A 24,243-nucleotide genomic window follows, 5' to 3' on the forward strand; every position below is an offset into this window, starting at 1 on the left:
TATTCACTGAAGATGAATGCTGAACACTGAAAATAAGCCTACAAAGGTCATGAACATCCATTAGCAGAAGAACATGAGTGAAATAAACTCCATACAATTGATTTCAGTATGTTTCTGGAGGAATCAGGACAGGAAAATTCTGTCGGATGATGATGCAACGCAAAATATCTATGTTCTTGGACATTTATTTGAAAAATAGCTGAGCAAAAATGACTATTTACAGATCTTTAATCTGACATGTGTCCAAAAGTTATCTTTTGCATTTAGGGTTTGTTATATCAAAATTTCTAACATCTATGCGTTCGGGTTAAATTCAAAATTTTGTTACAACTATTTTAAATGGCACTACATGAAGGTGATGTTTTGGGCAAGCATAGACTTGAGGCATGTTTGGTACATTGTGCCACATTGCCCTCGTGTGGTCACTATTTGTATTGCATGTCAGAAGTTATGCACTCCAGCTACTGTGCACAAAATGAATGAAATATTTTTACGTTCATCAAAGACTCATCCATCAGTTATTTTGTCACCATTGTTAAAAACTTGCTCGCAAAAAATATATTTCCTTTCCTGGTGGGTGGTGCTTTTGTTGTGGACCTGGCTCAGGTTACTGGATACGGTTACAAAGAAGGTCATAAGTATCACTTTACTTGTAGATTTCCGAGCTGCAGGGTAGTCATAAAAAAATAACTGGAGACATTTAATTGTCTTTTGGCATTTTCATCTTTGGTCTTCCTTCATGGCAGAGGCCCTCAGCAACATCACGAGGGCTACGAACCCTTCCCCTAGTGGAAGGGCTTCAGCTGGAGTGGTGTTATCCGACGAGAGGGTGGACTTCCTCCGAGAGCAGGTCGTGTGTGTGCTCCGCGTTAAGACAGATAAATGGAATCGCTTCATCTGTGCAGAGGAGAATCAGCAAATCATTTTGGACTACCTGGACCACATTTGGACCAACAGGCTGCTGCTCTTCACTGGACCTGGAGGGACGCTGCATGTGGGGGATGCTCAGGTGAGATGATAAATGAATAAATAAATAAATAAAATTGAATGGAGAAAATTCAATAAATAAAATTAAATTAAATTTAAAAAAAATACTGTTTTTGCATCTGTGAAGACATCCCCACCGTGGAAGACCAAAATATTGTGTGTGCTGAAGAAGGGCGTAAAAAGAATTGCTCGCCAAGGGTTCCGACACCAATTGCGACTGGGGGAAGTACCAGGATACCCGATGGAGCATTTACCAATTGTCATCTCACAGGTGGGCTTGTGGACATCCAAGTTGTCCAAGTTCTCCTTTGCAATGTCACGGAGCTGGCAAAACTACTCAATCACCATTTGGACCAAATATGAAAGAGAAGTTATGGATGTCCACTGCCTCTGTAGGTGCTGGTGTGCGTGCTATCTAACAGTCTAAACCACGAGGAGTGGCCTCAGGTTGTGTCAGAGGACATTCACCGACACCTGGAGAAGCTAAGAAGCATCATGGTCACTCTGAGAGGACATGCTGAGGGGCGTACTCTTCTGCCTCTCCCCCTTTGTGTGGAAAGGGCAGGACCTCAGGAGATTAGGTTGGCGGATTTGATATTTAAAAATGGTGCCTTAAGAACAAGGATCATTCTAAAACAGAAATGCTGAGTCAATGTTTCTCCATCAGTCACGCAGGTCCGATTCCGAATGAAGGCTTGTTATACTCCATCGAAACGCTGATTGTGCAGTGGTCTGGACAAATATGGAATGTTCTGAAGAAGGACTCTGGAGCCCTGCTGCTTAAGGGTGAGCACCCAGGCCCTAATGTGGAGCTCCAGTTCTGGAGCTCACAAAGAGAGAATCTTCTGGGAATTCAATCACAGGTACAGTCAAACGTTGGCATAACATTTCGATTTTTCCATCCCACTTAATTCGACAATCATGATTGGTGCTTTCAGATTCAAAGTCACAAAGTGAAGCAGATCATGGAGATCTTGAGAAGAGTGAAGAGCAGCTACTATTCTTCCTTCTGGGACATCTCTGTCAAAGTCAACGATGGTGATGATCTAGATTCTGACCTTCTGGTTAGGTGAAGGCCTTGCCTGATCTTATTACATGAAGGATTTTTGTATGTGGCTGTCACAGCGGTGCTGGAAGCCGAGGATATCGATCTATATCTGCGTCCTTTGAGGAGGCTCATCAGCAACCTGGAAGAGAGAAGCTTCCCTCAGGTGGACACTCTGCTGCCTCCTCTCTTCCACACCCTCTGTCTCATCTGGAGCAGATCACACTACTACTGCACTCCACAACGCATGGTCGTCCTTCTGCAAGAGTTCTCCAATCTGATCCTGGAAAAGGTCCAGCGATGAATCCGAGATTTGGTAGAGGTGATTTCTGACATTGAAAGTCTTTGCTTGACAGGCTTTTGCCTACCTGATCCCCGAGGAACTCTTTAAGATGGAGCTTGAGGAAGGCCAGGAGAGAGTCCAAATAACCATCTACGTCCTGCGCACCTTCAAGCAGCAGTTTCACACTCACCGCCAGAAAATTCCAAATTACTTCCAACGCGACCAGACCGTCAAGCTGTGGGACTTTCCAACCTCACTTGTGTTCCGGCGCTCAGACCGCATCATGGAGAGGCTGCTTATGATTGAGGTAGGATTAAGTTTTGACTGAACGATCATCTTGTTAGCTATTGTTGCCTATATGATTTTATTTATGGTCATTCATAGGAACTATTTGCCTCAGCGCTGGACTTTCTAAAGCTGGAGAAGGTGGAACTCGGTGGATCCAGAGGCAAGATCCTTGGCGAGATGGTCTTCAACATGAGCGAGGAGTTTCAGGACCGCTGGCGAGCCCTCAGAGAGAGCAAATATGACCCTTTGGACTACACTAATGATGTGAGGCCTTGCAAGACTGCATCAGTTGAAGTTGAAGAATCAATATCGTATCATCTAAATAATATCTTATGATAATATGTCTCAATTTGGTCTGCAGGATTTTATTCATCAATATAAGTGTTTTATGGAACAAAACAAAGACTTTGACCAGAGACTGGGAACTGTTCTCAATCTGGCCTTTCAGCACTCAAGAAATCTCAAATCTACATTCAAGGTGAGTCTCTCCTGCCAATTTCTGAAATATTTTTTTTTTTACATTGAACAAATGATTTCATTTCAGATGTTGAAGATTTTTGGCAACCTGCTGGAGAGACCCAGAATCCATCAGCTCTTCTCTCCCAACTATACCGTGTTATTGGACATGTTCAACCAGGAAATCAACCACTGCCAGTTTTTGTTTGATCAACACAGAGATGGGGTGAGACGATATTTTGAAAAGAATTATTACGATTAATATTCATAACTGATCACTGCCAATCATGTGACCCCAATACATCTAAGCATCTTAAGCACAGGAATCACAATGGATGAAACCTGTTTTGTTTCAGCATACATCAGGAAATTTGGTCCTCGGGAAAAATATGCCCCTAGTGGCCGGGAGGCTGAAATGGTCACAGGAGCTTCAAAGTCGCATCTTGACCAACAGAGCCAACTTTTGCCAGCTTGCTCATATGTATGGACCAAGGACTCGCTCACTCACCTTGATTATATTTGTACCTCAAAGTCTTTCTGTCCGTCCATTCCAGGCCTTTGGCTGGCACTGAGGCGGACGCAGCCCTCCACAAGTGTGAACGACTCCTGGAAGTTTTGGAGCAGCAGGACCAGGAGCTTTTCTCACAGTGGACTGAAGGTCTGGAGGAAATCTGTCAAAGACATCTGGAGGACCCACTGTTGACTCTTGACACCAACACGGGCTTGTTCCACGTCAACTTCAGTCTAGCTGTAAGCATCAAGAAACAGACGCCATTAAATATGATTGCACCCTCAAGATACAGAAGATCATACTGACAGAACGTTTCTGGCTAATAATTCCGGACTTTACATCCAGCTGAGATCTGTGCTCAAGGAGGTGAAGTATTTGGGAATGCTAAAGAGCCAGAACATTCCCAAAGCAGCTCTTCAGCTCTTCTCGAAACGTGAACGACTCTGCTTGGTGAGTTCAAACTGCCGCTGGTCGGATAACGAATAAAACTTGAAACAGCAAATCATACTTACATTGTCCCCTGCAGCAAATTCAGACACTGATCCTGGTGACCCAGTGGTACAACCAGCTGAAGAGCACTATTCTGGATGTGGAACTGGGACTGGTAAAAGTTGAGATGGAAAAGACCAGGCGACAACTGGATCCAGCCCTGCGAGAGCTCACCTGGGCCCAGGATGACGTCTGGGACTACATTAAGAGCGCAAGAGATCTCGTCCAGGTTACTTTAAAATCCAAGTGTGCTAAGGAACCGCAGTAAACTGCAAGAATTGACGAACACTTGTATCCCTGCTCTAAAAATTCCTCAAATAAGAACTTGTAATTGTATATTTTGACATCACTAGAGCCTTTGGAGTCGTGTTCAGAGGAGCAAAGCAAACGTGGAGGCCATGCAGACGCTCATGGGGAAATTCAGTCAACGCGCATGCGTTACGAGAAAGAGCCGCGAATCGACTCTTCTGCTCTTCTCGGACATTGACGAAAATGTTGCCAAGCAGCACGCTCTCATCAGCAGCACGGGCGAGCAGATACACGCACTTCTGCAGGTAGAGTTTAATTGGGGTTGAATGGGAGAGAAGCATTTCTAATTCTGCATTTTTTTTTTTAAGGAGAACCAATCACTCCTGGCAGTGTCTGACCTGAACAGCAGTGAGTGGCAGGCCTACTCTGACTATGTGGACCACATGATCCTGGCAGGCTTCTCTCAAGCCATCCAGTGCTCCCTACAGTACCTGCTGGACAACACTGATGCAGCCCAGCGTGTCAGTCCATTATTTGAGGTCCAGTTGGTGTTGAACGGCAGCAAGATGTGCTTTAACCCTCCGCTAGACTTCAGCAACAGAGGCAACTTCTTTGATATTGTGGACAACATGGTTGCTAACATTCTCAAGATGGCATCCTTCATCCCCAGAGTTGCAAAGCACAAGCATCAGGATAACTACCAGGTCAACAGATGTCTGAACTTTTTCAGTTGTAGCTCATGTGCAGTAGAGTTTTAGAGTGTAGAGTTTATTCGATTATTTCAAACGTGAAAAAAAACAAAATAATATTACTGTACACAAAGACAATATACACACATATATATATATATATATACACACATATATATATATATATATATATATATATATATATATATATATATATATATATATATATATATATATATATATATATATATATATATATATATATATATATATATATATACTAAAAGAGTAGCAAGCAAGATATAACCAAAAAAGAAACCATAAATCAAATTCACATGCCTGAAAAGGGGTGGAAAGAAATATAATTTATTTAATCCCACCCCCTTTTAATAATCCCGAAATACCCAGCCATAAATCATTTTGCCTCGTTTATCCCAACAAAATACTAAATACTACCAACAGTACTTGCAAGTAGTAAAAGAACATTTACAATGATTCAAGAATTTTAGTCAGAGTTTCAGTTCAGTGGTAAACAATTTTCTGCTATGCGGAAGGATTATTGATGTCCCTACACATAAATCTATTTGACATTGGCCCTCCTTGTGTTCCTGCAGAGCGACATCAATGAAATGAAGGATTTGTCCGAAATGTGTTACACTTTACGCGCTCGAGCACATGCAGCTATCAGCAAGGTGAGTAGCTGAATGTCTAGTGATGGCACACCTATGGCTATCAACTGGATTTTTTTTTTTTTTAATCAGGTTAGGGAATATCAAGCATCATTCAACAGCTACCGCTATCTCTGGACTGATGACAGGTCAGAATGTAGAGTTAGCATCTGATCAAGGCGAGATTTGCTGATTGTTTCTTGCTCTTGACATGCGCAGGTCTGAATTTATGAGTCAGTTCCTGCTTTATGGCCACGTATTGACAACGGAGGAAGCTGAGCTGTATGCAGACTATGAATTGAAGAAGAACCCACCCACTCTGGAAAACTTTAAAGAGCAGGTTATTTTTAGCTCCTTTCCAATTATTCCCCCTTGAGCAATCTCCAAAAATCTCTCTTGTCGGCAGATCAATCTGTTTGAGTCTCTGCATGAGCAAGTGAGCAAGATGGAGGATGGGAGGGTTTTCTGCAACTGGTTGCAGCTGGACATCAGACCCTTCAAGCACACGCTCATGAACATCATCAAGAGATGGAGTTGGATGTTCAAGGAGCACCTGCTCAACCACGTCAACCAAAGGTTGAGCACATCACCAATTTTGAAAGCACAAATGACAAGTATTCGTGTTAATATACCTTTCCCGTTCTTCTCTGTTCTGCAGCGTGAAGGAACTGTCCTCTTTTGTCCACAACACAGCCCATGGTCTTTCTAACAAGGTGTCGGATGGAGACTATGCTGGCCTGGTGGATATCATGGGACATCTCATGGCCATGAGAGATAGACAAATCAGCAACGAACAAGACTTTAAACCTCTCAAATCCACCGCGGAGCTCCTCAAGACTTATGGGCAACAACTTCCTGAGAGCGTCTACACACAGTTAGAAGTTGGTGCACACACATGGCATGACCAGGAATATAGCGTGCCCCAAAAGTTACTGTATACTTCCTTTTTTAATTTCTTTTCAAGTAGAAAGTGGAAATGGAACCATATGGTGACTTTTGGGGAAATAGGTAGACCTGCATTCTTACGCTCCATTTTTTTCAAACCACAAAACAAACGCAGGAGCTACCAGAGAGGTGGAAGAGTTTGAAGAAAATCGCGTTTACAGTTAAACACGAAGTGGCACCGCTGCAGTCGAACGAAGTTTCAGTTATCCGCAGGAAATGTGCACGGTTTGAGGTGAGTTAAAAGTGACCCCGAGGAAACCCTGACAAACCTTCTCATTTTCCTACATGCATTAAAAATGAGTATCACCACCACATGAACGTTACAGAGCTGTGGTAACTTCTGAAAACGTTGCTTATTTAAATATTTGAACTTTTTTAGGTCAAGCAGTATGAATTCAGGGAGCGGTTCCATACTGAGGTGATTTTTAAGATCAGTGTGGAAGAGCCGTACAAGCAAATTGATAAGGTGAGCAATCATACTTATTATTATCCTCCCCATGCTATCAAGAGTATGTGCACGTCTCCAGTCCAACTGTGCAGTAGCCGCAATGGAGGCAGAAATGAAGGCGCTCCAGGACACCGCCGATCTTTTCGAGGTTAGCTTCCCAGACTACAAGCAATTACGCCAGTGTCGCAGTGACATCATCCTCGTCAAAGCAGTGTGGGATATGGTCATTTTTGTCAAGGTATGAAATTCATTTGAGATCCACAAGACCTTGCGAAATTCTGGTTGCAATGCAACAATTTTCTTTCTCCCTTACAGAGCAGCATAGAGGACTGGACCAAGACACCATGGAAAGAGATCAACGTCGAGCAAATGGACATGGAGCTGAGACGTTTTGCAAAGGTACAACTAAAAGTGATGAACAGTTGGAGATGGGAGCGCTCATATCCAATTGCTTGTCCTTCTAGGAGATGAAGATGCTAGATAAGGATGCACGTTTGTGGGATGTCTACGTGGGTCTGGAGTCAACGGTGAAGAACCTGCTGACGTCTCTGAGAGCGGTCAATGAGTTGCAGAACTCTGCTGTCAGGGAGAGACACTGGCAGCAGCTAATGAATACAACCAAGGTATGGATGGCCACGTTGAGAGTCAATATTGGTTTCCCCTTCAATCACCAGATTTGATTAATATTACAAATATACTACCTGGGCCATACTTTCTGAGAATCACCCATACGAATTGAAATGTGGTCCTGGTCATCTTGGGTTCCCTTTGGTCCACAGGTAACGTTTGTGATGGGAGAGGACACTACTCTCGGAAACCTGTTGGAATTGCAGCTTCACCGTGTGGAGGACGAGGTCAAAAATATAGTGGACAAGGCCGTGAAAGAAATGGCGATAGAGAAGGTCAGCGTTACCAAACACCACACGTACAGTATATTGGTTTTGAGTCTGCAGAGGCAATCCTTGCCACCGAGAAATACCAAACCGAATTGACCTTTTTCAACATCAGAAAAGGACCAGCAACCCTTCTTTTTTGTTTGAGATATTTGATTAAATAAACAAAACCATCTATTTTGTCAGGTCTTGTCAGAGATTAAGCAGACATGGAGTTTTATGTCATTGTCCTATGACACTCACGTCAATACTGGAATCCCTCTCCTCAAAGCAGATGAGAACCTGATAGAAACCCTTGAAGACAACCAAGTAAGACTCCATCATGTTGGATGGATTGTGAAGATAATGGTTGAGGCAATTCTAGACCCTCATGACCATAAAGCAGACCGATGAATTTCTTTTCAGGTGCAGCTGCAAAACATCCTTATGAGCAAGTATGTGGAATATTTTCAGCCAGAAGTGAGTGTATGGCAGAGGAAGCTGATGGTGGCTGACCTGGTCATCTCCTTGTGGATGTCAGTGCAGAAGACCTGGGCCCACCTCAACAGCATCTTCACCAACAGCCATGACATCCGCTGCCAGCTGGCCAGCGATGCTGAGCGCTTCCAGGGAATACACAACGACTTTCAGGTACTTGAAGCACACAAGTGCCAAACATCACAATGCATTTTGATTTGAATTTCTTCTCCCTAGAGTTTAATGAATCAGGTGGTGCAGAACAGTAATGTGTTAGAAGTGACCAACCGGCCTAGCTTCCTGGAGAACCTGGAGGCACTGCAGCAGAGACTGTCTGTATGTGAGAAGGCCCTGGCAGAGTACCTGGAGACCAAGAGGCTCACATTCCCCAGATTTTACTTTGTGTCTGCTTCCGACCTGCTGGAGATTGTCTCCAAGGGAACGCAACCCAAACAGGCAAGGGAGCAAATCCAATAAAAAAATCCACAAAGGTCTAGGCAGTTTTATTAGGATGAACCAGTCTCTCGGTTTGAGTGAATGCACTCTGTTTTTCAGGTGACCAAACACTTGCTCAAGCTATTTGACAACATAGCAGACCTTCGCTTCAAGGAGTCACACAGAGATGAAGGAGCAGCTATGGACGGCGACACCGTTGCCGTAGGGATGTACAGCCGGGAGGGAGAATATGTTCCATTCTCCGAGCCGTGTGTTTGTGAAGGACAGGTTTGAAATGCTCCATTTGTTCGAGTCGCTAAACATAGATCCATATTCCTTTGCATGTATTTTCTACATTCAATCTAGGCGGAGTCCTGGTTGGGTGCATTGGAGAGGAGCATGCGGCGGACCATTCAGAAGGAAATCCAGGAGGCGGTAGCCGCCTATGAAGACAAACCACGAGATCAGTGGCTCTTTGATTACCCTGCACAGGTCCCACAAAATTATATCCGTAGAACATGCCGCTCACTTTACGTAACAATCCGCTCTCATGCTGTAGGTGGGATTGACTGGCAGTCAGGTGTGGTGGGCCACAGATGTGGGCATTGCATTTGCAAGGGTGGAGGAAGGATTTGATACGGCTCTCAAAGAATATAATAAAAAACAGGTTGGTGAAAGATGACAGGAAAAAGCAAATGTTTTTCCTTAATGATATATTTGTTGATTTGCCAGATCACGCAGCTCAACTCACTGATCCATATGCTGCTGGGAGATTTGACACCCGGGGACAGACAGAAAATTATGACCGTCTGCACCATTGACGTCCACGCCCGAGATGTCGTGGCTAATCTCATAATTCAAAAGGTTGAATGCTTCAATAATATCACCGGAATTCTTGACTATTTTAATCTGGCTTTGTTTGAAACGCAGGTGACAACAGGACAAGCTTTTGCATGGCTCTCCCAGTTGCGGCATCGTTGGGACGACGAAACACGACATTGTTACGTTGATATCTGTGACGCCCAGTTCCGCTTCAGTTATGAATACCTGGGTAACACCAACAGACTGGTCATCACACCTCTTACTGACAGGTACTAGTCCATTAGATCCAGGAGACATGTTGGGGATTAAAAGTAGGTTTCATGTCTAACTAAGTTTACATATGAAATAAACCCTCCTCATATCAGGTGCTACATTACACTGACCCAGTCCCTCCATCTCACGATGAGTGGCGCCCCCTCTGGGCCGGCTGGTACTGGTAAGACCGAGACAACCAAGGATTTGGGACGTTCCCTGGGCATTATGGTTTATGTGTTCAACTGTTCCGAGCAAATGGACTACAAGGTAACGCTATCCTTTTTCTCAAGATTTGATTTTATCATTTCAACAACACGGAAGAAAATATATAATAAAATATTTTCAAAAAGGTGATAATAACCATATATTCCTCCAGTCTATTGGGAACATTTATAAAGGTCTGGCTCAGACTGGAGTGTGGGGCTGTTTTGACGAATTCAACAGGATCTCTGTGGAAGTTCTCTCCGTGGTGGCTGTGCAGGTCAAAACCATACAGGACGCAGTACGCAACAAAAAACAAAAGTAAATTAAAAAATCCCACTCGGAGCTTATGTTTTATTATTTAATGTAACACTGCGTATGTAGGTTCCTTTTCCTTGGAGAAGAAATCGAGCTGAAGCAAACAGTGGGAATCTTCATCACATTGAACCCAGGTTATGCAGGGAGGGCTGAGCTCCCGGAGAATCTCAAGGCACTCTTCAGGTTTGTCAATTGGACAATAGCCTGAGAACCGTTCAAATTATCATGAGGCGGCTTTCCAACCATCCAGGCCTTGTGCCATGGTGATCCCGGACTTTGAGCTCATCTGTGAAATCATGCTGGTGGCGGAGGGGTTCATAGATGCTCGTCTACTGGCACGCAAGTTCATCAGCCTCTACACGCTCTGTAAAGAACTGCTGTCCAAACAGGTACATCATTTTCATTGAAGGCATCAAAAGAACAATGGCCTGATTGGACTCCTTCTGGACCAGGATCATTATGATTGGGGTTTAAGAGCCATCAAATCCGTTCTGGTGGTAGCTGGCTCACTGAAGCGAGAGGAGCGTAGCAGACCTGAGGAACAGGTGGGCATCAATGTGGCCGCTTTGACCAGTGTCACGTTCGGACAAGCATCTGGTTGCAGGTGACATCCACCATCCCATTTTTCTCCTCAGGTGCTGATGCGGGCGTTAAGGGACTTCAACCTACCAAAGATAGTGACCAACGATGTGCCCATATTTCTTGGTCTTATTAGCGACCTCTTCCCTCAGTTGGATGTTCCACGTAAAAGAGACCCTGAATTGGAAAATGCTGTACGACAATCACTTAGTGAGCTGATCCTTCAGCCAGAAGAAAACTTCATACTGAAGGTACAAATCTAATTTTTGTTTTTTCACTGTGTATGCCAAGAAGATTTTTAATCAAACAATATCAAAATATAATTTGTCCTTCCAGGTAACTCAGTTGGAGGAGCTGCTGACCGTCCGACACTCAATATTTGTCGTGGGTGGACCAGGAACTGGAAAGAGCCAGGTTGACACAATTACGCATTACTGCTTTATTATCACAGCTTCTTAATTGTTATCAATCTTCTTTACCAGATCTTGAAGACCCTCCATAGAACCTATGCAAACATGAAGATGAAGCCAGTATGGCATGACATCAACCCGAAAGCCGTGACCACAGATGAGTTGTTTGGATATCTGCACCCTGCCACCAGAGAGTGGAAGGATGGTAAGGAAACATCACGATTCTTTTCAGCACATGCTCAACGTTTTGCCGCATTTTCTGCTTCAGGCGTGTTCTCGACTACCATGAGAGAACTAACTTCAGTTACCCACGATGGCCCCAAATGGATCGTTCTGGACGGGGACATTGACCCCATGTGGATCGAGTCACTAAACACAGTTATGGATGACAATAAGGTCCAGAAGAGTTTACCCTGTTCATTTTTGGTCAACCTGTATAAAAAGCTAAATCAATTTTAAAGGTTCAAAAAGCATTAGCTTAAATATCCCCTTCTGTTTGTCAAGGTACTGACTTTGGCCAGTAATGAAAGGATCAGTTTGTCCTCCTCCATGCGTCTGCTCTTTGAGATTTCCCACCTGAAAGCCGCAACACCGGCCACTGTGTCCAGAGCGGGAATCCTCTACGTCAACCCCCAGGACGTGGGCTGGACCTCGTAAGGCGCAAGCTCACCCTCATGGACACCATCCAGTTCACCTCAACTACGATTGTGTCTGCAGTTTCGTCACAAGCTGGATAGAGACCCGGCAGGCCCAGTCAGAGCGAGCTAACCTCACTATTCTGTTCGACAAGTACGTTCCGTACTGTCTGGAGCAAGTCCGCTGCAACCTGAAAACTATCACTCCTATTCCGGAAAACAGCATGGTGCAAGTAAGGTGTTCTTTTTGTCCTCATCTAAAAACACTGACAGAAATTTGTGGCACTGCGCAAAAGGTTGATGTCCTTGTTGTCTTCTTGTGTAACCCATCAGACACTGTGCTCCTTGTTGGACTGCTTGCTGACAGATGACAATGCTCCTCCTGACTCCCCCAGAGAACTTTATGAGAGTTACTTTGTCTTCGCCTGTGTGTGGGCCTTTGGAGGAGCCCTCTTCCAGGATCATGTAGGTTTCTAACTAGCACTGCATGACCGCATCCAGATTCCAACGGTGCTAACTTTTTGCACCTGATGCAGCTTCATGACTATCGTGCTGAATTCAGCCGCTGGTGGTCAAAAGAAATGAGAGCTGTCAAGTTCCCCTCCCAAGGAACCGTCTTTGACTATTTTATCGATCCGGAGACCAAAAAATTCACACCCTGGAGTGAGAAGATGGTTCCTTTTGAGCTGGAGCTCGATGTGCCTTTGCAGGTTCTGTACTAATGATTGCCCACAAAATGTGCTCACGTGTATTTCAACAAGGCCTTTTTTGATTGTTTTTCAGACAGTGCTTGTCCACACCCCAGAAACTATCTGTCTGACTTATTTCATGGACCTACTACTCAACAGAGGTAAACCTATTATGCTAGTAGGCAACGCAGGAGTAGGGAAAACTATCCTGGTGTCTGATAAGGTCTCCAAACTGAAGGAGGACTACATGGTGGCTAAAGTCCCTTTTAACTACTATACCACCTCAGCGATGCTGCAACGTAAGATTGGTTCTCTGGACTGTCTGAAATAGAAGTAGTGCTTTGGTGCTAATAATCTTATTCCATCCTAGACTTGGACGGAATAAGAATGTTAGCTTTTTTATTTGTTATATAAGCACTACTTTGCATGAAGGTGTACTGGAGAAACCACTTGAGAAGAAAGCAGGTCGAAAATTTGGACCTCCTACCACCAAGAAACTCATCTACTTCATTGATGACCTCAACATGCCCAAGGTGGACGTGTACGGGACCGTCCAGCCTCACACGCTCATACGTCAGCACCTGGATTATAACCACTGGTGAGACGCACACTTGTCTTCTCCGCATGCAAGACCCACTGACAAATTGATTCTTTGCAGGTATGATAGACAAAAGCTGGTCCTGAAAGACATTTATAACTGCCAGTACATCACCTGTATGAACCCAACAGCCGGGAGCTTCTCTATTAACCCTCGACTTCAGGTGCAGACTGCAGGAAAAATAAAGTATACCAAACTTATTTGATGACATCTCGCTCTGCTTTGTTCATACAGAGACATTTCTCCGTCTTTTCGGTCCATTTCCCCGGCGCTGATTCATTAGCCACTATCTTCTTCAGTATCTTGTCGGCTCACTTCCTGCAGGGTGGATTCAGTTACGGCGTCTCACGATCGGTGGGACCGCTCGTACAGGTGCGGCATCATATTCGTGTCGATGAAAATCTCAACATGTTGTGACAAATTGTATTGATCCCTGCAGGCTGCCGTCTCTTTGCACCAAAAAGTCAGTCAGAACTTTCTGCCCACTGCAATTCGCTTCCATTACATTTTCAACTTGAGAGACCTTGCCAATATCTTCCAGGTAAAATCAATAGTTTAAAAAAAAAAATTGGCAAATGAAACATTTTCGAATGGTTGCACAGGGCATCCTGTTTGCCCAGCCCGAGTGCATTCGATACCCCATGGACCTTGTTCATCTGTGGCTTCATGAGAGCTCCAGGGTGTACTCAGATAAACTAATGGAAGAGAAAGATGTGGAGCTCTTCAACAAAATCCTACTGGACACTGGCAAGAGATACTTTGAGGTACACGGCGAGGAATGTCAAATTAATGACGACCACTCAAATAAACGCTTGGTTCTGCTGCACCTGTCCAGGGAATCGATGAGTCCATTTTCATCCACCAGCCTTTGGTGTACTGTCACTTTGCTCAAGGGGTAGGAGAGCCTCGCTATCACCTGGTAAGCATTCAGGTCAGGGCTTCTTTTGCAATCATCCATTCATTGTCTGTCAAGCATGATGCAATTAATTGATTTGGACTTCAATTAATTTATTTAGAAGATTTCAAGCTCTCATATTCGTAAAGCCTTGATGTAGCGAAGCAGCCGTCATATCTAATCTGTCTGAATCACTGAAGAAGAATGTGCATTCATTAGCAAACTAATTACCTTTCCGCACGCTTTGCTTTTAATTTAATGGACTCCATGAGAAATTAAAATGATTCGAGTAACTGGAAGTAATTACAAAAGTGATGCACTTTGCGAGCTTGTTTATTTTCTCAGGCATCAGACTGGGAGAAACTCCAAAAGATGCTTGTTGATGCTCTGGAGCATTATAATGAGCTGCATGCTGTGATGGACTTGGTGCTGTTTGAAGAAGCTATCCAGCATGTGTAAGAACATAACACATACATGCAAACATACATGGATGTGAGTCTGAGAGCATATGCACGTGTTCCAGATGTCGAATCAGCCGCATCCTGGAAGCTCCCTACGGTAATGCCCTACTGGTGGGGGTCGGCGGCAGCGGGAAGCAAAGTCTATGTCGGCTGGCTGCCTTTCTCAGCACGCTTGAAGTCTTCCAGATAACACTGCGTAAAGGCTACGGCTTCAGTGACCTCAAAGTAAACCAAAATGTCAACTCACTGCTATCACTGATGTCCAAACCACAGCATTGTTCTTCCAGAGCGACATAGCAGCGTTGTATATGAAGGTCGGAGTGAAGAACATTGGCACGGTGTTCCTTTATACGGATGCCCAGGTTCCCGATGAAAGTTTCCTGGTCCTCATCAATGACATGCTGGCTTCAGGTTAGTCCGCCGCTTCGGTAAAAATGTCTTCCTATTAGGATGGATGTGATTATTTCATGTAGGTCTTGGGTTCAATTTGATTGAATGTACCTAATGATTGGAAAAAAGATGTGACTTTGAATATTTGGGCATTTCAGGGGACATCCCAGACCTGTTCAGTGATGAAGAAGTGGACACAATTTTGACATCAATGCGAATGGAGCTGCGAGGTTTAGGACTTCTGGATTCCAGAGACAATTGCTGGAGCTTCTTCATTGAGCGAATACGAAGGCAGCTCAAGGTCCACAGTGCTGTTTAATATAAAAGTATTGCTTTGGTGCCATCTGTTCTGGCATTTAGTGTGTGTGGTGGGGGGATCAATTTTTGCATTTTTGATCTTTTTAATTTATTCTTCATCTGCTATCTGTTTTACGTCCACAGGTCGTGTTGTGTTTTTCTCCCGTGGGTTTCACACTGCGGACACGAGCGCGGAAGTTTCCGGCTCTGGTGAACTGCACGGCCATTGATTGGTTCCACCCTTGGCCTCAGCTCGCTTTGCAGTCTGTCAGCAACACTTTCATAGAGAAGATACCTGGACTGGAGGTCTTTCTGTTGCTAACATTCATTTTTTTATATGGAGTATTTGATTTTTTATTCAAATGTATTATTTAACGTATTCCAACAATTTATCTTCTGCAGCCTAATGTGAGGACACCCATCAGTGAGTTCATCTCCCACGCCCACACCAGTGTCAATGAGGTAAGCTTTTTGGTAAAGCACAAAAAGGGAGACCTCACCTCCTGACGTCGCATCTGGCACCATCATAGGTCAGTGCCAAGTACCAGCAAAATGAGAAGCACTACAACTACACCACGCCGAAGAGTTTCCTGGAGTTCATGAAGCTTTACAGCAACCTGTTGGGGAAGAAACGAACAGAGCTCAGTCAGAAGACGGAGAGATTAGAGAACGGCCTGCAGAAGCTGCAGAGCACCGCCTCGCAGGTCTGCGATAACATTTGTGAGCTTTATCGTCTCTTACCAGAGGCGGCCACTCAAGTCACATGACACGACTTAAGCGAGACAATAAAAGTTTTTTTTGTTCCATTTAACTCTTCCCGAGAGCATAACATTGCGGTGGGACAGTAAACGAAAGAGTTGAAAGGAATTTTGTCAATGTGGCATAAATTGGGACTTGCTTGAGAGTTGAAGCTTAAGACGTGAGACGTGCAACTTAGTCCCACTTCTATTTCAGAAATGAAATTTCTCCGGAGCGACTTATAGTCCGGAAAATACGGTACATACTATGATAATAAGTTGCTTTTCTTCACTTGCTTTCCAGGTGGAGGATCTTAAAGCTAAGCTAGCAATGCAGGAGGTAGAACTGTGTCAGAGGAACACGGACATTGAGGCTCTCATTGCTCAAATAGGACAACAGACAGACAAGGTCAACCAAGAGAGAGCTGTGGCTGATGCTGAGGAGCAAAAGGTAAAGAGATGTTTGGGTTATGCAGTTTTAATCTGTGCATACCATGTCTTCCTCCAACGTCTCCAAAACATCTAAATTCATTGAAGACCAAACCCATGATGATCCTAATTAAGATGAGCACTGGGGAAAATAGCTTGATGGATTCTGGTGAAATCTAACATTTCTTTTTAGGTGGAGGCCATTCAAGCTGAGGTGAGCAAACAGCAGCGAGAGACAGAAGAGGACCTAGCCAAGGCTGAACCTGCCCTCCAGGCCGCCAATGAGGCCCTCAATACACTCAATAGGGTAACATGAAGTCAATTTTCCAAATGAACAAACTTTTAAAAAATGAATTGCTCTCTTAAATGATATCAAAGTAAACACAAATGATCCATACACACCAATATTAAATAAACAAAGGTGCCTTACTTTCTATGTTGCGAGTTCTGGATCCACTTGATTGTCTCTCACTCAACCATCTTGTCATCTCCCTCTGTCAAGCCCCGCCCCCCTCCTTATGACCTCTGACCCCGGATGTGATTGACACATTTGCAACAATAATACAACACAAATGTATTATTCATCCCTCTTTTTTCCCATGTACAGACAAATTCAAAAATAAATTATGCAAAACAATATATATTTGCTAATCACTAACATCACTCAATATTCAACCTTCTTACATTGACAAACCTTGCAACTTTATTGCTGATAAAAATATTTGAACTTTTATGCCCTTTTGAATTTATATTCACTTGAAAATATTTTTAACTTGGTTACACCATCATCTCCCCAAAAAAAAACACATCAACAATTACTCATCGAAACTATGCTGAGGTTTTATTCCTCTTCAGTATTTAGTATAGGGTGAAAGAATGAGCACATTTTTAAGTCCACCCTCCACAAATTGTATTTGTGTACACCGTCCAGTTGAATCTGACCGAGCTGAGGACGTTCCCAAACCCTCCGGCGATTGTCACCAACGTCACAGCAGCGGTTCTGGTGCTGCTCGCTCCTCAGGGCAAGATCCCCAAAGATCGTAGCTGGAAGGCTTCCAAGGTGGTCATGAGCAAGGTGATTCTTTCATTCCAATCTTTGATTACCGGAAGGAATCATGTTGGTATCCTCTCAGGTGTCCTTCCTTGTTTGTCCAGGTGGATGACTTCCTGCAGGCCCTCGTGAACTTTGACAAGGAGCACATCCCCGAGGCCACAGTAAAGGTCATGAGGGATGACTACCTTAGTGACCCCGAGTTCAACCCTGAATTTGTGCATCACAAATCTTCCGCTGCCGCTGGGCTCTGTGCCTGGGTGATCAATATGATCCGCTTCCATGAGGTACGAGGATGGACCCAATGACACTTTGTGTTTTATCTTTATTGTTTTATTTTGTGTGTGTCTGTGTAAACATTTTCCTACTTTCAATTCTTACGCTGCTACGGATAGATTTTTGTGAGTACATCTTCAATCTTTATTCAGTAAGAAAAAAAAATATTTCGATGCTGGGAGGAAATGAAGAGAATTTTTCTGCAGGTGTTCTGTGAGGTGGAGATGAAGAGGAAGTGTCTGTCGCAAGCCAACGTTGACCTCGCCGAGGCTGCAGAGAAGCTCCAGGTCATCAGGAAGAAACTGGCTGTGCGTCTCTCACTGAACATTTGGCCATGCTTGAAATTGAAAAACTTGCTCTAAACTATTTCGCAAATGTTTTTCAGGAATTAGACAGCAACCTGGAAGCTTTGACCGGCGAATATGAGAAAGCCACATCAGAGAAATTGCGTTTTCAGAAAGAAGTGAACTCCACCAACAAGACGATTGAATTAGCCAATCGGCTCGTCAAAGGCTTACAGGTAGCGCTCGGTGATTATTTGAGTTGAATTATGTAAAAATAGCCTCTTTCATTTAATAGCTTTGTCTTTTCTGTCAGAGTGAAAACGTACGTTGGGCCCACTCAGTGGCTCAATACCATGAGCAGGAGGCCACACTTTGTGGAGATGTCCTCCTAACTGCAGCTTTCATATCTTATGCTGGCTCCTTCTCCAAGAAGTACCGCAGGGAGCTGGTAGACAGCCTATGGAGGCCTTTCCTCCGCAGCCAGAAGGTGACCGATTCAAATTTATGTCAATATCATTCTTCTCAAATTTGGTTTGTTTTGCTCTTGGGCTCCCCCTAGAGGTGTTGAACATAATCAGTACCGTATTTTCCGGACTATAAGGCGCACCGGACTATAAGGCACACCATTAATGCATCATGTCAGATTTTGAATCCAAATCAAATCATTCTCCATTTTATCTTTTTTATTTCAACTTCAGACGCAACAAATTACTTTATAATCACAAAATAATGATCCATAGTCTTTTCGATTCATGATTCATAGTCTTCAGCGGGCCACTTATGATTGATTTCATGACACAATGCTTCGGGCCAGTTTAAATTTAGGAATTTGGTCCATATATAAGGGCGCACCGGACTATAAGGCACACTGTCGGCTTTGGAGAAAATTTCAAGTTTTTAGGCGCGCCTTAAAGTCCGGAAAATACGGTACGTTCAGGACTAGATAATCTTCCACCTACCAAGCATTGATCATTTGGTGTTGATTTCCAAAAGATCCCCATTCCCATGACAGCCGACTTGGATCCTGTGTGCATGCTGACCGACGGTGCCATGGTAGCCCAGTGGAACAATGAAGGATTGCCAGGAGATGAAATGTCCACCCAGAATGCTACCATCCACACTAATTGTGAGTGATGACAAAAGATTCACTTCCACATTGCCTTAATTAATGCTTTAAGACGAAAAAAAACATACTAATGAGTTTTGCTGAAGGTGAACGCTGGCCCCTCCTCATAGACCCTCAGCTACAAGGCATCAAATGGATCAAGAGTCGCTATGGCAACAGCCTCAAGGTTGTCAGTCTGAGTCAAAAAGGGTCCGTCTGCTTCATCACGTAACTCTTGTGATCCTTTCCCATCAAAACGCACAATTTGAAGGTTTCCTTTTTGCACTTGACTCAAATTTGCTTCAGTTACGTGGATGTGATCGAGGGAGCCGTCGTGGCTGGAAATACCGTGCTCATCGAGAATATAGAGGAGACTCTTGACCCGGTTCTTGACCCGCTCTTGGGTCGACACACAATCAAAAAGGGCAGGTAAGAAAATACTTGGATTTACCTTGTGGATGAAGAACCTTGCTTGAGCCTTTTCAAATGGTTTTACAGTTGTATCAAGGTGGGCGACAAGGAGTGCGTCTTTCATCCTGGATTCAGACTCATCCTTCATACCAAATTGGCCAATCCTCACTATAAGCCAGAAATTCAGGCTCAGACCACTCTTATTAATTTTACTGTGACCAGAGATGGACTGGAGGACCAGCTCCTTGCTCAAGTTGTCAACCAGGAGAGGCCGGACCTTGAACATCTCAAGGTATCCGATTTTCACTCATTTACTACCTTTGACGGCTATAGACATAAAAAATGAATTTCCTCCAGAGCGAACTGACAAAGCAGCAGAACATCTTTAAGATTGAGCTGAAGCTTCTGGAGGACGAGCTGCTGACAAGGTTGTCTGCAGCCGAGAGTAACTTTCTGGGCGATAATTTGCTGGTAGAGAAGCTCGAGAGCACCAAGCACACAGCCGCTGAGATTGAGATGAAGGTATTTATCGGGAGACACCACCCATAGTAGTCAGTCGAAAACACGGAGAACTCAACCTCCTTCCCAGGTGGTGGAAGCGAAAGTCAACGAGGTGAAGATCAACCAAGCCAGAGAACATTACCGTCCAGTGGCTGTCAGAGCGTCACTGCTCTACTTTATCATGAACGACCTCAACAAGATCAACCCCATGTACCAGTTTAGCCTCAAGGTAAGCAGATATCACACGATTGGTCACTGCAAAAAGAAACCTTTCACCGTCCTCAGGCATTCAACATGGTCTTCCACAAAGCGGTGGACATGGTGGCGCCCTGCGAGGACGTGACCAACAGAGTGAAAACGCTTATAGATTGTGTGACATATTCCACCTTCAATTACATCAGCATGGGGCTCTTTGAGAGGGACAAGCTCACATTTGCGGCACAATTGGCTTTTCAGGTATTTGTGTGCATTTGTGTTTGTATCATCGCTGGTAATCACTGGCGGAGCTAGCATTTTTTTCCTTGGGGCCTGGAAAGGGGGGCACGGGGGGGCCAAGGATATCTCAGGGCAACCAGAACACACGAAAAAAATTGACATGCACCCAAAACAGTTCTGAAAACACTTTTTACTTGTATGTCAGGGCTGGGGAGGATAGTGCCCTCCCCCGCCCCCCCTATAGCTCCGCCAGTGCTGAAAAAAATCTCTCTCTTTCCAGTTGCTCCTAATGAGTAAGAAGATAGATGTGCGAGAGCTTGACTTTCTGTTACGCTTCAACATCGATCACTCCTACCTAAGCCCTCTGGACTTTCTCTCCAACGCTACGTGGAGTGCCATCAAGGTACATCTCACATTTCTTACTAAAATTGTACAAAATTATTTTTTTAATCATAGCTCCATAAATTTAGCCCATCTGAACCTTACATTTAGGTGATGAGTTTCACTGATGAGTTTCGAGGTCTAGACCGAGACATTGAAGGCTCTCCTAAGCGCTGGAAGAAAATGGTGGAATCCGAGTGTCCAGAGAAGGAGAAGTTCCCTCAGGAGTGGAAAGGCAAAAGTTCCCTGCAGAAACTCATCATGATGAGAGCCCTGAGACCTGACCGCATGACATATGCTGTCAAGTGAGGAGCATCTATACTCGCTTTTTCCCGGATGAGAAGCACAATTTCTTATTGCAATTGGTTTGTTGCCATTGTAGGAACTTTGTGGAGGAGAAGCTTGGGGTGAAATATACAGAAGGCCGTAAGACAGAATTTGCAAAGTCTTTCAGAGAAAGTGGTCCAGCTTCTCCCATGTTCTTCATCCTATCTCCTGGAGTGGACCCACTTCAAGATGTAGAGTCACTTGGTAAAACAAAGGGAACTTGGGTAAACATACCGTACCAAACACTTATTCCGCTACTTCTTATCCCGCTCAGGGAGAAAGCTGGGCTTCACCATCGACCTTGGCAAGCTTCACAACGTGTCCTTGGGTCAGGGGCAAGAAGCGGTGGCTGAGGTTGCCATGGAAACCGCTGCAAAGGAGGGTCACTGGGTCATATTGCAGGTGCACTTGACATATGACTGATGGGATTCCATATGAATAACAAAATCTCTATACAGCATTCTTTACTCTTAACCTCTGTAATAATCTGTGCAGAACATCCATCTGGTTGCTCGCTGGCTGGGCTCACTAGAGAAGCTTCTGGAGCGCTACTGCGAAGGCAGTCATCCCGACTACAGAGTATTTATGAGCGCTGAGCCCGCGCCAAGCACCCAGGAACACATCATCCCTCAGGTACATGCAGCAAGCAGCATAATATTTTCTTTATTTCATTGTTATACAGTCACAATATTAGGTACAGGATATCATTAGGTGAACACAATAATTGCAGGGATCTTCTATTATTTGAAATGCATTCAAATGTTTATTTTTGTCCAGGGTATTCTAGAAAATTCCATCAAGGTCACTAATGAGCCTCCAACAGGAATGCATGCTAACTTACATGCAGCTCTGGATAACTTTGACCAGGTCAGTGTCTCCCATACTTCAGTCAGTCAATGTTTCTTCACTAACCAAATGATGTCGTTTCTTGACCAGGGCATCTTGGACCAGTGTAGTCGCGAGCAGGAGTTTAAGACCATCCTATTCTCTCTGTGTTACTTCCACGCCTGCGTGGCTGAGCGGAGGAAGTTCGGACCTCAGGGATGGAACAGGAAGTACCCTTTTAATACTGGAGACCTCACCATATCGGTGAATGTCCTCTACAACTACCTGGAGGCTAATGCTCAGGTGGGCTCCTCCACACTGATGGGAAAAGTGTCTCTGATATGATCATGTCCATTGTGTTCATGATGAAGGTACCATGGGAGGACCTGCGATATCTTTTTGGTGAGATCATGTACGGAGGACACATCACGGATGACTGGGACCGAAGGCTCTGCAGAACATACCTGGAAGAATATATGCAGACCAACCAGGTTGGCGCCTAGGGAAATGTCAGGATTCCGATATTGAAGGAAAAACTGTTTTGTTTTTATTTAGTTTGACAGGAAGCTTGCATTGGCTCCAGGATTTTTGGTTCCATCCAACCTGGACTACAAGGTAAGGCTTTTCTAGAAAAGACTTTCCAGATGCAACACTGGTGCAATACCATCCCCATAAAACTTGTCTTCCCAGGGCTACCACGACTTCATAGATGAGATGCTGCCCCACGAAAGTCCCGTGCATTATGGGCTGCACCCCAACGCAGAAATCGATTTCCTGACCGTGATGTCAGATAATCTTTTCCGCACCCTGCTGGAACTACAGTCTCCTGATGCTGTGATAGGGGAAGGGACCTCTGGGACACTGGAGGAGAAGGTAGGATGAAATTTCCATAACGGCAACATTTTGACATATTTTTTTAACGGCAACAACAGGTGAAAACAGTGTTGGATGACGTTCTGGAGAAGCTTCCAGAGCAGTACAGCATGACCGACATCACCGCCAAGACAACTGAAAGGTCTCCATACATCCTGGTTTGCTTCCAGGAGTGTGAGCGTATGAACATGCTCATCGGCGAGATACGGCGCTCACTCAAGGAGCTTGACCTGGGACTGAGAGTATGCTTAACCCTCGCTGCATCTTTGTGTGGGTGACCTTCTGCGTAATCACCATGTCCTTCCGTCAAGGGAGAACTTGCAATCTCCCCCGAGATGGAGAAGCTCCAGGTGGCTTTGTTTCTTGACAATGTTCCTGACGCTTGGACCAAGCTGGCCTATCCGTCCACCTACACCCTCGCCACATGGTATGTGGTGGTGCTGAATAACAAGTGGCCCGACGAATTTATTCAAATTATTTATTGCTATTGACAGATTAAATTTAATTTACAAGTCTGTGTGTGTGCGTGTGTGTGTGTCTTAGGTACAATGATGTGTTGCAGCGTTGTAAAGAGTTAGACAGCTGGACTCAGGATTTATCACTACCCACCGTCGTGTGGCTTAGTGGACTCTTCAACCCACAGTCGTTCCTCACCGGTACCACACACTCCATCCCATGAGACCACCTTGAATTTAGTATTTGAGAAAATCTTTTTCTTCATCTTTAGCCGTGATGCAGAGCTTGGCTCGTAAGAACGAGTGGCCCCTGGATAAGGTCAACCTGACTGTGGACGTGACCAAGAAGTTTAAGGAGGAGTTCAACCAGGCTGCAAGAGAGGGCGCTTATGTATATGGACTTTACATGGAAGGTAGGAGTTACCTTCAACATGGATCGGCTTCTTTTTCTAGTTTTTATTAAATTAATGATCATTTTGAAAGGAGCCAGATGGGATACTCAGGCCGGGGTGATCACAGAGGCACGTTTAAAGGAGCTGACCCCAGCCATGCCCGTCATCTCTGTCCGAGCTGTGCCCAACGACCGACAGGAGACCAGGAACATCTACGAGTGTCCTCTTTATAAGACCAAGATCAGAGGGCCCACATATGTGTGGACTCTGAGTCTGAAAACAAGGGAACGCCCTGCCAAATGGATCCTGGCCGGAGTGGCTTTACTGCTTAGCGTGTGACTCGTTTTTTTTTTTTTTTTGGTGCGTGTG

General features: G+C 44.5%; 1 protein-coding gene across 1 annotated transcript; it reads left to right on the forward strand.

Moving 5' to 3' along the window:
• Positions 1 to 739: 739 nt before the first annotated feature.
• Positions 740 to 24,213, forward strand: dnah9l (dynein, axonemal, heavy polypeptide 9 like). The gene is made up of 90 exons (XM_088396537.1): positions 740 to 1,009; positions 1,384 to 1,594; positions 1,681 to 1,850; positions 1,926 to 2,025; positions 2,113 to 2,324; positions 2,389 to 2,622; positions 2,700 to 2,867; positions 2,965 to 3,081; positions 3,148 to 3,285; positions 3,416 to 3,553; positions 3,612 to 3,809; positions 3,916 to 4,020; positions 4,097 to 4,288; positions 4,413 to 4,613; positions 4,677 to 5,012; positions 5,612 to 5,689; positions 5,759 to 5,814; positions 5,885 to 6,005; positions 6,072 to 6,241; positions 6,324 to 6,546; positions 6,726 to 6,842; positions 6,990 to 7,076; positions 7,138 to 7,296; positions 7,374 to 7,457; positions 7,523 to 7,681; positions 7,838 to 7,960; positions 8,138 to 8,260; positions 8,357 to 8,581; positions 8,645 to 8,863; positions 8,963 to 9,130; positions 9,209 to 9,334; positions 9,402 to 9,509; positions 9,575 to 9,706; positions 9,773 to 9,933; positions 10,030 to 10,186; positions 10,296 to 10,441; positions 10,505 to 10,621; positions 10,689 to 10,827; positions 10,891 to 10,983; positions 11,074 to 11,268; positions 11,354 to 11,431; positions 11,500 to 11,632; positions 11,696 to 11,823; positions 11,932 to 12,080; positions 12,145 to 12,295; positions 12,396 to 12,527; positions 12,599 to 12,772; positions 12,846 to 13,050; positions 13,184 to 13,349; positions 13,410 to 13,512; positions 13,584 to 13,721; positions 13,789 to 13,890; positions 13,952 to 14,113; positions 14,185 to 14,268; positions 14,590 to 14,699; positions 14,768 to 14,930; positions 14,993 to 15,116; positions 15,254 to 15,396; positions 15,537 to 15,698; positions 15,795 to 15,854; positions 15,923 to 16,096; positions 16,434 to 16,580; positions 16,752 to 16,865; positions 17,490 to 17,633; positions 17,714 to 17,896; positions 18,092 to 18,193; positions 18,271 to 18,405; positions 18,483 to 18,656; positions 19,163 to 19,295; positions 19,382 to 19,484; positions 19,581 to 19,703; positions 19,773 to 19,977; positions 20,043 to 20,207; positions 20,275 to 20,415; positions 20,472 to 20,642; positions 20,902 to 21,024; positions 21,114 to 21,307; positions 21,385 to 21,533; positions 21,604 to 21,731; positions 21,825 to 21,962; positions 22,107 to 22,196; positions 22,266 to 22,457; positions 22,526 to 22,645; positions 22,710 to 22,769; positions 22,845 to 23,027; positions 23,087 to 23,269; positions 23,339 to 23,454; positions 23,571 to 23,683; positions 23,755 to 23,895; positions 23,966 to 24,213. Exons 1-90 carry the CDS (start codon positions 740 to 742, stop codon positions 24,211 to 24,213), a joined length of 13,335 nt encoding a protein of 4,444 aa, XP_088252663.1.
• The last annotated feature ends 30 nt before the right edge of the window (positions 24,214 to 24,243 follow it).

Source organism: Syngnathus floridae, chromosome 14 (genome assembly GCF_059516105.1).
Source record: "Syngnathus floridae isolate MCC-2025c chromosome 14, RoL_Sflo_1.0, whole genome shotgun sequence".
NCBI classification, from domain to species: domain Eukaryota; kingdom Metazoa; phylum Chordata; class Actinopteri; order Syngnathiformes; family Syngnathidae; genus Syngnathus; species Syngnathus floridae.